Source organism: Heloderma suspectum, chromosome 1, assembly GCF_057233095.1.
Source record: "Heloderma suspectum isolate Gila_16-S chromosome 1, 16-S_ref, whole genome shotgun sequence".
NCBI classification, from domain to species: Eukaryota; Metazoa; Chordata; class Lepidosauria; order Squamata; family Helodermatidae; genus Heloderma; species Heloderma suspectum.
The window spans coordinates 253,901,542-253,915,651 of NC_139458.1; the positions used below are offsets into that span (position 1 = coordinate 253,901,542).

Here is a 14,110-nt window from a genome sequence, read left to right on the forward strand (position 1 = left end):
GCATCTTATCTCCAGGACTTCATGCTAGGATCAAGATGTACACAATCTTTAATAGATAGGAGAGACTTGCCTTTAAAGCATGCCTCAGGGGTGTCATTTAGGAAAGGCTAGGTCTTTCAGGTTATTCCTCAGATGCACCACCTAAAGGGCTGGCTATTATGTGGTGTATACAAAAAAGTGGAAGATGCTCTTAAAATTCACACTGCTTTTTGCACTTCAATATTTTAAATATATATTGTTACACACACTCAGGTGAAGAGAAGTTTCACAAGCAGCACTATCTTTGGAGGAGAGCTACTCAGAGACTTAGGGTCAGATCCAGACTTAGTCACTTAGAGTAAACCCATTGAAATTAATGGAACTTAAGTTAGTCATGACTAACTTAAGTCCCCTTGATTTCAAAGGGTCTACTCTAAGCATGACTAAGTTTGGATCTAACCCCTGTCTCAGTGATATTTGCTTTATTTACAAATGTACAAGCAGAGCGTAAGTGGGGGTGAAACAAGCACTACAGAAAGACAGGAGTTCCACTTTGCAGCATCAGATCCCCAGAGATACTCAGCACCCAAAAGGTACTTCACCTTCAGTGAAGTCCCATCTCTCTGCCTTTCCCTTGATCTCCAAATTCAAAGCTCCTAACTGCTATTTCCTCTCACACACAATCTCTGGAGCAGTTGATTCATTCTGCACGCCATTCAGGAAACATCTGTGACCATTAAAGGTCCTGGGGTGTCAAATCCCCGATTTCCATTGAAAGGATCCATTTGATTTGTAGGCAAAACCACAGATATAGTTTTGTTTTTTAATAACTATAAATAGGATGTAGACCTTGAAACCTTGCTGTGAACAAAGTGCCCTTGCATGTGGAGATGCAGTGGGCAGCCACACAAGAAAGGGCCTTCTCAGGAGTAGCCCCCCCACCCCGGAATGCTCTCCCCAGAGAGGTCCACCTGTTGCCTACTTTAATGTGCTTTTGGTGCCATACAAATACCTTTTTATTCTCAGAAGCTTTTAAAACTCTGTATATTTGTGTTGCCATGATGTGTTTTAAGGTGGTTTTAGATCTCTACATGGTTTGTTGCTTGTTATGATTTTAGCCTTAATACAGATTTTAGCTCTGTATTAAATTGATTTGCTTTATTGAGGTGGGTAAGCAGTGAACACAGAAGTGAACTGCTTCAAGTGGATGACAGAAAGGGTGCAAGCCATTCCTTACCAAGCCTCACCACTTTCGTCTCATTTCTGATTATGTGTTTTGTGGTCAAAGACCACACACACGCATGACTGCCTCCCCCACCCCTATATACATGCTTTGCTGAGCTATTTTAAACACACAAGAACAGATATTATGGTGATAGGTACTTTGGAAAAACCTCAGTGCTTGAACACAATTACAGACTCACAGCTAGATGTGGCTCCTTGACTTTAAATCAAGGTAATTCTGCAAGGGCATGACACAGAAGCAGAAATGGTTGGACTATTTTGCCTAAGCCAGGTTTTAAATGTGCAACTTTTACTAGTTCAAGGTGTAGGTGGAATACTTTGCTTGTAATTTCTTACCTCCCTAAATAATCTGTAGCACAGATAATTGGAGTCAACACTTCAGATCATGTCAGATCCCCAAGGTATTTTCGGACACTACAGAACTACCCAGACCATTTTCCATTTCTCTGATGAGCAACAAGCACTCATCTTGCTTTTTGGGAGAAGCCCATGGGATAAGCAAAAAAGTGCCAAGGATGAATGGTTAAACTTTATGCAGGGGCTAGATGGCGCTATATTTCCATTTTTCAAGGCTGCTCACTCACTCACTAGAACACAGGTATTGCAAGCAGACTGATAATTTGGGGTGGGGCACACCCACAGCAGTGATTCAGGAACCTCAAGTTAAGGCCTCAAAATTGTCCTTGTATTCATTTGCATTTGTATATTTATGAATTATAATAAATGCTTAGTATTAATATAGCATTCTAGAATGTTTGCAGTAAGCTTTACAGCACCCCTGAAAGTTAGGTCAGTATTATCCCCATATTACAAAAGGGAGGGGGGAACTGAGAGCCAGATCAGAGTGGCTAGCCTAAAATGAACTACTGAGTTCATGGCAGAGGTGAGATTTGCATTGGGAACTTCCTGATTTATATCACAAATCTTAGCCAATAAGCTAAAACAGCTTTTGAGAACCTAATTCTCACCAAGGTGGTATATCTGTGCCTAGAATATGTCGCTTCAGACTGCAGTTTGGAGCAGGTTCACATGAGAGAAAGCTCCTCCATACAAAATTAAAAGTTCCCTTTTCATAGAAAGCTACAGTATCAGTGAGAAGGGGCTTACCTTCTTCTCGATATGCTTGATTTCTATGTAAATAGATTTTTTCTTATAGAGGAGCTTTCTATCATGTGCAATTTGAAATTGTACAGTCCAGAGACAGGTTTATCTCCTCAATGAACACTATGTTTATACCCACACCAGCCAAAAGCTAAAAATGTTAAGACTGGTCCAGGATAATCTGTGTTCAACCAGAACATTTTTTTCCTAAGGAGGAAAAAGAACTTGCCCTGTTCCATTATTATGAGCTGTGCCTTAATTGCAAAAGGAAACTAAGGTAAACATTTATTCAGTTCTTCTCTTGGAACTTGTTCCATTTATCACCAGTGCAGCAACTCCAGTTTCCAGCTAGCTTCTCAACTGACACATTAGATCTCAGAGAGGATTGTGCAGAAACCTATACACTGTATTCCTTTGCAAGGCTGGAAAACCAGAATTCTGCTGAAACTCCAATGTGTATGTGAAGCTTCTGCGTAAGCAGGCTGCTCTATTCACTTCTACGGTAGAGGCAGTATATGCTAATGGGAATTACACACTCTATTCAAGAGGACTGAGAAGCCCTTCTTTACCCATAAGCTTTGATGAGCACTTCAGAGGTGGAAAATAAACTGCTGGACCAGCTGTAGATGCGCCAGTTCTCTATGGAGAACAGCTTCATCCTATATGAATTTCCCTGACAGAAAGTGGGCTCTCCAAGATGCCTAACACCCTGCTAATTCTCCAGAGTCTCTTAGTGGCCTTTGATATTACTGAGCATGGTATCCTTTTGGACTAGTTGACTGGGATGGGAATAAGAGTTACCACATGCCAGTGGTTCTGATGCAATTCCAAAATATGGTGATGGGGGGATATGTTCTGTTGCGCTACAGAGTTCTGCAGGGCTCTATTCTGTTTCTGATGCAGTCAGCATCTACATGAAGCTATTGTATGAGGTTGTCTGCCAACTTGGAATAAGGTGTTATCAGCATGCTGACGAAGCTCAGCTTTTGTTCTCCTTTTCATTTAAGTCAGATATGGCTGTGCCAAACTGGTGTTTAAACTGGTTGCCAGCAGCAACCTGAAGCAGCGGGCCCTTTGGAGGGGGAGAGTGGTGCATTTTGCCACTCTTCCCATTCCGCCACCTGATGCGCCACATCAGGCTACCTCGTGATAGGGCCAGCCTTTACTCAGAAGTTCAATTCTGATAAGGAGGTACTGCAGGTGGTTGAACAGACTACAAAACTGTGTTTGGACTGTTTTAGATGGGTCTGCAATTCCACATAAGGACCAGGTCTTTCAGCTTCGTATCTGGACCTGACTTTAGATGCCCAAACAGTACAGAGAGCTTCCCTCCAACTTGATGGTGCACCAGCCACAGCCGCTAATGGAAAGAGTGGACCTTGCCACTGTTATCTGTGCAATGGTGACATCTTGGGTGGAGTACTGCAGTGTATTCTATGTGAGTTCCTTTAAAGACAAATGAGAAACTTCATTTGGTTGGGAATGCAGCAGTCAGGTAATCAGTTGGGACCCACTGGATGGAACATACTTTGTTGCTGTTAGAAGATCTTCTAGGTTGTTTCCATATGCAATTCAAACAGATGTTATTTGCCTATAAAGCACTAAATGGACTGGAACCAGGGCACCTGAAGGGCGCTATGATTAATCCCTTTAGTCTAATGTAGCTCAACCATGCTCCCGCTGCCTTCCCTCTTTTTTTGCCCCTCTCACTTCAAATAAACTTTGATTGTTTCTACACGAGGCATTTATTATGTGCTCGTCATTGGCCACTCATGGAGGTTTGCGGGTCCATTACGTGATGTCATCAACCTCCAGGATGTCTCCCATCCCTTCCCCTGGTAATTGCGCAACCCCCCCAAACAAACAAAAACAAAACAGAAATAAGCTGGAAGCGACCCCCCCCCCCACAAAACAGGTTTTCAGCAACCACTAGATGGCACAGTTCCATTACAAACAATTGGAAGCCCAGCATGTCTGCCGGGAAATGGTGTTTTCACTTCTGCCTTGTGAAAGAGCACACCCTCATCACGCCAAGGGAACAGAAGCAAAATGCCCCAGTAAGGCTGCGGAATTTCCTTTAATGTAGAGACACCCTTGGTTTTTATATTTGGACATTTGGCTGTGTCAACTGAAATGGGAATTCCTCAATAAAAACTCTTCCCCATGGGAAAGACTATATGGTTACAAAGCTACTACTTATGTTCTTAAGATTTTCGCAAGGTTTGTGTAAATTCTGTGTTTCTGGGCTTCGGGCAAGAAAATCCAAGGCACTTTTCTTTTTCATTTTTCCCTAGGGCTGGGCTGGAGAGAGGTGAATACACTTGACCTGAATACACTTGAACACTTGAGAATAACTGCTGATAACCTGCAGATCAAGCTTTCTTTCTTCCACTTAAAACCATTACAAGCATGAATAAATAATATTGCTCAAACGTTCCCCTGTCACACTTAGGAATGTGATGTCAGAATTCCAGTGATGACTTCAGGATCTCAACAGTTGAAAGCTCTGCCTTGAATCTTTGTCTATATGCTTGCTCAGCACTCTGTGGCTTGATGTCTTATCAATGTAACTGCCTCTTCTGGGATTTCTGGTAACTCCCTCCAAATAAACGCCACCACCAGAATGTACCAGTTGTTATATGTGCTGCTTCTCTTAAAGAAGAGCCTTGACTGTAGTGCTCCTGGCTTCTAAGCTGGCTAAGAGAAAATTATGAGGAAGGCAACTGACAAGCTGACAACCTGGTACAGCCTTCGACTGGTGCACATGCTGGGGGATTGGGATCAGGCCAGACTGCCTCCACCTAATGTTTGGCCATTGCATTCAGCATTTGCACAGGGGCCTGTATGTGCAGATATGATCTGTGCATGATTGGTGCAGTCATTGTGGGGGCTGAGCCGAAAAGTGTTGGGCTTTACACATATCTAATATATATTTAATGAGCTTCCATCGTGCATTAAAAACGTGGTTGTTCAGGCAGGCATTTGGGGTGGGTTAGGGTATTTTAGAAAATGTTTTTATTGTAGAATTTTATTGTCTTGAACTGTTTTATTATATGCCTTGTACATCGCCCAGAGTGGCTGGGTGACCAGCCAGATGGGCGATAAATAAATAAATAAATATCGGCTTCTGTATAAAGTCTCATGCGTGAATGCTAGATAAAGATGGGGCTCATGAATGGATTGAATGTGCATAGTAACATAAGAAGAACGATGCTGGATTAGACCAAGGGTCTATCTAGTCCAGAATTCTGTTTACAGAGAGGCCAACCAGCTGCCCGTTGGAAACCCACAAGCAAGGCTGGCATCAAAGGTAGTCACAGTTGGGCACCTGCTGAGGACCCACACCAATGATGTGGGTTTTCTGGAAATTTTTTGAAAGGAAAATTTTGCAGTGCAAATTAGGTTAATTTGCATAGGGTCATTTGCATAGGAAAATTCTCAGTTTGCACTAGAGAGATCTAATTTAGCATATTTATTTTACTTGTATTTAGCAAAGAGCAAAGGTAAAACAAGTACCCCATGCTAATCTTTGGCCCAATATACCTTAAGTATTTGACTTGAAAAGTTTGAGGAAGATTTTTAAAAGCACACTACGGGTGCAATCCTATGAGATTGTGCAAGCCTCCGAACTTGGAGGCTTATGAGCATCCAGTCCTGAGCAGGAGGCACGGTGGAGGTGATTGTCGCCTCCACTGTGCTTCCCACTCAGCATTTTAGTTAGATGAGCTTTTTCGCCAATCTAGCTGGGACATCTTGGAGGGGGAGGGAAGGAGGCCGGAGAGGCCTTGGGATACTGCATAAGCTGGCCTCTCCAGTCCCCCCCCCCCACAGAAATGCCTCCTTTACACAATCGCTGAGGTTGATTTTGCGACCTCGGAGGGGCAGCCGGCGCAATTCTCCCTGTGCCAGCTACGAGGGGGTGGGGAGCATGGACTCCCAGGCCAGATGCTGTCTAGGGGCCATAGGATTACTCTCTTAATGTAATTTAAATGTTGTATTATGTAGACATTTTATTGGAATACTTATACAAATGTAAAGATAATAGCATGTACTTCCTGTACATTGTTTAAATTTAAGAAAGAAAAAAAATACTGAAAACTGTTGATACACTAATTAATTTTAGCAACCCAAAGAACTATACATAATATACTGACAATCAGTCATCTGTTTGAATAGAGTTCAGCTCTCTTCCATTAAGTTTGTTGGGCACCTTCAGTTTCACTGTCACTACTTGTTAGTTATGTTTCACACTGAGACATAGATATTTCAATGTTATATATGTATTCTTTCATACACTTTCGAGAGATAATCACCTGAAAAACGTTATTGTATTTATTTACAATATTTATATACAACTCCATATCTAGAACAGATCTCGGAGCGGTGAACACAAGAGATAAAACAGTAAAAGGATTTCAACTTTGAGACTGTCAAGCTTGCCTAATTTTTACTAATGAGCTCATGAAATGGAAAATTTTCCATGGAAAAATTAAGCACTGGAAAATTTTCAGGTTTGGAAAATTTTCCGCCCCTCATCACTGGATCAGATTTATACCAAGAAGCTTTTTTAAAAAATACACCGGCACAACTCAAGCATCCGCTGTGTCAGTGATTAAGTGGACTCCTGGGGTGCATACACACATTTACTGTTTAGAGGAAAGCAGGTTAAATACACACACATACACCCCATATTGTCCCTATTATTGCTAACATCAAGTGCTAGCTGTAATAGGAACAACTCTGCATACTTCCAGACACTAGGGGGTGTACGAGAATGTCTTGTAGGTTGATCAGTTCCTATCTCTTGCTCCCTTCTCCTTCCTCCTCCTCCCTCCCTCCTCCTCCTCCTATTCTTCTTCTTCCTCCTCCTCCTCCCCCCTCTGCAACAGGAAGAGCCATGTGGTCTATCCAGGGAGGAAACAAGTAACTGTATCTCATGCCTTTGCTCACTTACACTCACACACCCAGCTTTAGGGGGTATTTGCAGTTAACCAATGTTAGATAGCATTCTCTGACAATGTGTATAAAAGGACTAATAAAGTTGATTTGAACTTCTTTTAAACTGGCTCTAGCCTGCGTTTATTGCCTCCAATACTAAAAGCGGTGTTGCCAAGCTTTCTGTATATAAAGCAACTCTGCTGTAAGTCATACCAGACTTTCCAACAATAGCAAAGCAAAGATTCTGAAAAATCCCGATGATCTCTTATCTTCAGAGAAATCTCATAAGGGTTCTAATCAACCCTGGAAAGGGCTTGATAAGGAAGAAGTGATCTAGCCTAGCCTTCTCACTAAGGTATTAGTTTTTGCATAGAAATCTTTTTCCTCCCATGAGGGAGTATCCCCTCATGTTGGTTCTAACCTCCAGCCAGAGTGGTAAAATCCAGACAAAAATTTATCACTTCACTAAGAACTAGTCCTTTGGTATTATGCTACACCAAGTGTAACTGCTAAATAAGGCAGTTTTCAGCAATCTGTTAAAATACTTTTTATTACTGCATTCGAGTAGCAGGAAGAGACACTCACTGGCATACTCTGTAGCTTCTGAAATTCTTGTCTCAACTGAATATGGACGCCTGTACATACAGACTGCCAAGACATGCACTGCCACCTACACAGTGTGAATTAGAGACACCACAGTGAATGTTTTTTGGTAGGCTCCTTGCATTGCAACAGTCCTTGAGAGTCTGCTGTAATCAAGCACAGGTTCTGAGAATTCCTATCTATCTATCTATCTATCTATCCATCCATCCACACACAAACACACACACACACACACACACACACACACACAAACATGACTATACTAACTCCAAAAAGATAAGGAGTTTTAAGAGGGCATGCTGATGAAACACGTGGTCCAGAGGAAAGCCTGTACCTGTTACAATTCATTTCTTAAGGCCCAAGAGAATACTATGATTTCGAAAAGTACAGTACACTACTGCCCTCCATTGGCAAGAATCTTTATATATGCACTCCATAAATCATTCATACACACACACTGAAACACTCCATAAATCTAATTTTACAGTGCTTGTTGCACATTCTTATTTATCCTTACAGCATAAACTGTATTCCTTGGCACCACTTTAGAAACTGTATAACAATTCTATGTATTCCAAATATTGCATTAAAAGTACTGTGCTGCTTCTATAACATAACCGTGCTACACTGGCAACTTATAGGCCCTGTACATCAGTACAGGAGACTGACACCTTCTTCACATTACGCTAGTTTCCGTTTGCCACTGGGAACCTGATATGAATTGTGTGGGCACCTCTTGACACACTTCTATGATGCTCTACCAAACATGGTGTTGGCCAATTTTAACCATGTCAGAGAAACTCTTAATTTCCTGGTGGATTTCCTGACATGGAAGATGCTGGCCCGAGCCACACAAGCACCACTTCACATAACCAAGTAGACATGCAGTGTCCAACAACATTCTATGTCCCAGCTGCCCTCTCCTCATCCAAGACAAGAAACAAGCCCAAAATTATACAAAAGAATCACATTAATGGGAATATAAACATGATTTTTACACTTTCATCCCTTGGGTTTTCTGGCCACAGATTTTTCATACACTTGTAACCTTGGCTATTATTGGCTAACATTATGTAGAACTTGTGTGAAATATTTCATTGACTGCTTCATTCAGACTAACATTTCTATCATAGGGGGTAGTCGTTATTACCTTAAAAATGTTTTTTTTTAAAGCACAACCCAACACCATGGCTTGGTTTGTAAGCAATGATCCCAGCTTTGTAACTATGGTTTATGAAACTGGGAATAAGTGCTGGACCTATGTGCTCCTCCCTCACCCCCCTCTTTGTGCACCAGCTTCAATCCTGGTTAGAGCAAACCTGTTTCCAATTACATCAGGGGAGAAGAAACTGTGGCTTAATGTTACTTCACTAACCAAGGACTAGGAAGGGGAGGGGTGAAGGAGGAGCACGTAGGTCCAATGCGGATTTCTGGTATAGCTTATGTGAACCATACTTTATGAAGCCAGGATCGTTACACCTGAAATGGCCCAATGAAATTCTCTGAGCAAGGTCTGCCTGCAAATGTATGTGGGCCAGAAAGTGGGTCCCGCAAAATGGAAGGTTTTTCTGTTTCGCTCATATTTGGAAAACAATTGATCAGATGCATTCATTCACAAAAGTGAAACTCTATGCTACTACTATGGTTACCATAGTATTTTGACAATCCGCTGTCATACTCCCCATCACCTTCCATTCCAAACACCTATAAACTAAAATCTTCACAGTCGGTGAGATGCCCTACCTTGTGTGGTTCCATCTAGTCCCATGAGGCATTTCATTGCTCTTATTATTTGTTCTGCTATAGGAGGACACATAGATGTGGCATACGTGGCACTATGGGAGTGAACTCGTAAGTAGTCCACCAGTTCCTTAAATCAAAGAGAGAGAGAAAATACAGTGTAGATATAAAAACACCCTTCTTTCTCCTGGAATAAATGTTTGCAGGTGACAATAGCTATTTGATCAAGAATTGCCTGCATACCCACAGAACACAAAAATGCAGAACTGCAAGATGTATCACAACCATACAGCAATTGCCAAAATGGCCAGGGTAGAGAAAAATACATTTCCAAGTTGTCTGTGAAGACAGAAGCGAACAGAAAGGCACCAAAAGATGGTATTTTGGTGCTGGATCATCACCTTACTCATTATGTATGCCCAACCCCCTCCATTTATCCTGTATTCAGAACTAATTTGTCATTGTATGGGTGCATGTTTGGTTAAAAATCAACATTTTTTATCTATCCTTTGATTGTAAAGGGAACATTCCAACCTTTTTTTTCTATCTCATTTTATGGATGTAGTTTTCTATTCCATTGATAGCCCTTTGGACTTTCTCCTTCAAAAACAGTTCTTTACCCTGAACCCTCAAGATACACAGTGGATATAAACCTAAATCCAGTCAGTAAGTGTATACATCCAGTAGGCTATGTACTTTTTCAATATACTGTGATATGCAGTAAGGTATTTATGTTAAGGCTGGAGATAAATATCATACTAAATATGGGGAGTTTTTCATTATTTTAATTCAAGTGAGTTTAGTACTAATTAATTGCTCATGGAACACTAATTGTATTCCATGGCACCACTTGAAAAACTGTTTATCAAAATAACAGCATAACTAGACCTTTGTCATAAATGCCCCTGAGCACCTAGGCCCCAGTCGAGCTTCAGAGGTAAGCGCTTATGAAAATAGTGCTAAATCCTGCTCTCTGTTATTGTGATGCAAAGTATGACTAACACAGAAGCCAGTTGAGGCTGATTCAAGTGAAAGATTTGAACACAGTTTCCTCAGATTTTTCATACAGACAAAAATCATGCCCACAGATAAGACTTGCTTGTTCATTGACAAGTAACATATAAACTGAAAGTTTGCAATGCTAAGCATACTGTGGACCTAATGTAAGATTTCTCTTCATGTTTAGCTGTATGTAATCCTTTGGCAGGACCTGGAAATCAAGCAAAAGAGCAATTTTCCTGGCAAACATAGGGCTTTTGAGAGCACAATACATGCCCACAGTGGAGAGCCATCATTAAGCCTTCTCAAGCTCCCCCCCGCTGCCCCAATTAGAGACATTTCAAAAGTGTTTGAGAGCTGCGCTATGAGCATACAATTTGCTCATAATTTGTATTTTTCCCCTGCATCATCATACTCAACAACATTCATTAGAAAGGACAGATTGGGTTCTATCCAGTGGTGTTGTTCTGCTGAAAGAGTTTCATCAGTGGAACTCAGAGGCAAGCAATTCCCCTCCCCCTTGTGTACCCTCCAGAGCAGATTTCTGAGAGGCAGGGGGGAGGAGAGGGGGAGAAAGTCCTGTTGTACTAGTGGACTTCCAGTAGCATGCCGTTGGGTTTAGCCCATTTTGAGCAAACTACAAGGAAACCAGTGGAATGCAATAGTGATTTAGCTAGATGAATATCAGAAACCAGGATACATGAGGAATTTCCAAATAACTGTATATTTATGACAATATAATTAGCTGCGTGCTCAGCCGGAAACCACCGAGGGAAGGGAGAGGGAACTTGAAACTTAACAAAGTCACATGTGTGCAACACAGCACATTACTTTGAAAGGGTACCTATGCTTTGGATACATGTTGAACTATAAGAAGTTCTTCAGACCTCATGCAAATATACATACCTAGTGCAAATATATACCCAAGGGTACAAAAACTGTTGCAGGGTTTGAGAACCACCAGAGTTTTGTAGGAACCAGATGAGAATATGCCTGCTTCCCAACTTCTTCAGCAACCCAGGCTGCTATTCAGTTTTTTAAGAAAACAAGTGCTTGTTAAGCACCTGGGTTTGTGCACACCTGGAAATGCCAACAACTGCTGCAATTACCTTACTGCCAGCTATGTATCCTCCGGCCGCTCCGAAGCTTTTTGTGAATGTTCCCATCAGGACATCAACGTCTTTGGGGTCCATTCCAAAGTACTCCACAACTCCCCTGCCTGTTGGGCCAACGGCACCTACGCTGTGGGCTTCATCCAAGTAGAGGTAGGCTTTGTATCGTCTCTTCAAGGCAACTATTTCTGGCAAGCGTACAATGGAGCCTTCCATGCTAGGGGAAACAAAAAAAAATATTGCTGACTACTGAGCACTCACTGACAGATGAAACTGTAATTATTGATATATAGTAATACAAGCACCATGCAATTAATTGCTCATAAGCAGCTCAAGCCACAGTATCAGAGCAAAATTGAAGCATGCTTGAATCTACTTGTGTGCGGTCACCAGCAAAAAAAAAAAAGCTCCACCGGAGAACCACAATCCTGGCTGGGTTGTAATTTGTTATTCTGTCAGTTCTTAGAGTCTACAAGGGCGTGTTCAAAATGGGAGGACTCTGCTCTCTTGTGTCAGCCATGTGTGCTAAACCAGAGGCATGGGAAGCCTATAAGGAAAATACCCATGAAATGGACATTATGTTTTTTTTCATAACTCTACTCTAGCTGTTTTCTTACTCCACCCTGGCTGTTCACACATCCTGGCCCACTATTTTTCATGGTATACGATATGGTAGGGTGGAGATGCAGATTGTGTGTGTGCATGCTTGGGCAACATACGATGCATGCCTGTACCACTTTAAAGCTGCTAATTAAAAAGCTACAGTCTGATTTTTGAAAACTATCCTGTCTTGAGAGGCAACTGGTAGAAGTATATATCTGAGGCATGTCACTGTGTACCACCAAAAGAGCTTTTGTGACAAAATGGCTTTATGTCAGTATTTCAGAAAGCATAAATAATTATATATTATTTTTACAAAACCCTGATGCTGCGAAAGACTGAAGGCAAAAGGAGAAGGGGACGGCAGAGGATGAGATGGCTAGATAGCATCACCGATGCAATGAATATGAACTTGAGCACGCTCCGGGAGAGAGCGCAGGACAGGAAGGCCTGGCGTGATATGGTCCATGGGGTCACGAAGAGTCGGACACGACTGAACGACTGAACAACAACAACAACAACATTAGTCTTTCAAAGTTTTCTTTTTCTGCCACACTCTACCACCTGCCTTCAGTACTTTGTCAAGAACGGCAGAAGGTCCAGAGTTCACAACAAATATAAAAGACATGATTTTGTCATACTGTGTTCCTAGGAAGGTAGCAGCAGCAGCTTTCATTTGCACTTTAACCACAGTGTTTAACCACAGTTTTAGTCCACAACTAAAATAAGAGCTGGGATACTTCATAGTGTTTTGACTGGCAATGCAGGCAGCCCAGGTGTCCTCACTGCTCAATTATTAGCCATCCTGTTGATAACATCAGACAACAGGATTCCTTTGATAAAGTTAGTCCATGAGATGCAACATGTTGCGGTAATACTAGAACAGTGATCAGTTTGATATAAGATATAATGGTGCTATTCAGACATCATACTAAGCCATGATGGTTAGCATTTTTGAGCTAACCCTGATGGCTTAACATGATGTCTCAATGGTGTTTTCCCCAACCATGGTGGTTTATTAACCATGGACTAACCATGCTCACTAACCACTTCCTAAAACATGGTTAGCAGCCCTAACCATGGCTTAGTGTGCAGTCTGAACAGGCCCCTGTGGTTAACTGAGTGCTACCATAAAGCTCCATGGCAAGAGTGGCCAAAATAGGTCCAGCTGCTCCTGCTAGCGCTCCAGCTCTCCATGGTCAAAATCTGCCTAGCAACACATGATGTGGCAGCTGAGAGCCAGCCTCCTAACTCTCCGTCCCTGCTCGCAGTACGGAAATTGGAGACGCGCGTGGAGAGAAAAGGTGCTTTCTATCCCATGCCACTGTTATTGGCACAGTGACCTTCAGCACTTAGCACTCCCAGGCCCTAGCCGTGATGAGGGAAAACATCCCCACCTGGCCCGAAATGGCCACCCATAGCAGCCAATGGGATGCATGGTGGCCTGTCTGGAGGACTGTGGACTTTAGCGGTAACCATGGTGATTACCGCTAACCATGTTGTTGGCCGTGGTTACTGGCATGTGTGGCAGAGGCTAACCCTGCACCATGGTTAGCCTAACCACCCTTCCCCAATGTGTGTCTGAACAGGGCCATTATCACTACCAAGCATGGTTCATTATGTAAAGAAAGGAAATTTATAGAGGTTACCATTCACGCTACATATAAAAAAATCCTTCAAAAAATTTGCCAAAAACAATTGGTGCCTTTCCAGCAAGACGTGCAACTTCTTTTTAAGAATGAAGGATGAAGCTACATGCTAACATGGGGTTCAGAGATGTTTCCATTTAACAA

General features: G+C 42.1%; 1 protein-coding gene across 7 annotated transcripts in view; it reads right to left on the minus strand.

The window, feature by feature from the left end:
• SPTLC3 (serine palmitoyltransferase long chain base subunit 3) overlaps window positions 1–14,110 on the minus strand; it is a 124,360-nt gene that overhangs the window by 13,880 nt on the left and 96,370 nt on the right. For all 7 annotated transcript variants that reach the window (XM_084824655.1, XM_084824701.1, XM_084824683.1 and 4 more), the window contains 2 exons: window positions 11,715–11,934; window positions 9,610–9,736 (listed from right to left, as the gene is read on the minus strand). In XM_084824655.1, coding sequence (XP_084680781.1) covers window positions 9,610–9,736; window positions 11,715–11,934 — 347 coding nt within the window. The remainder of the gene's footprint in view (window positions 1–9,609; window positions 9,737–11,714; window positions 11,935–14,110) is intronic.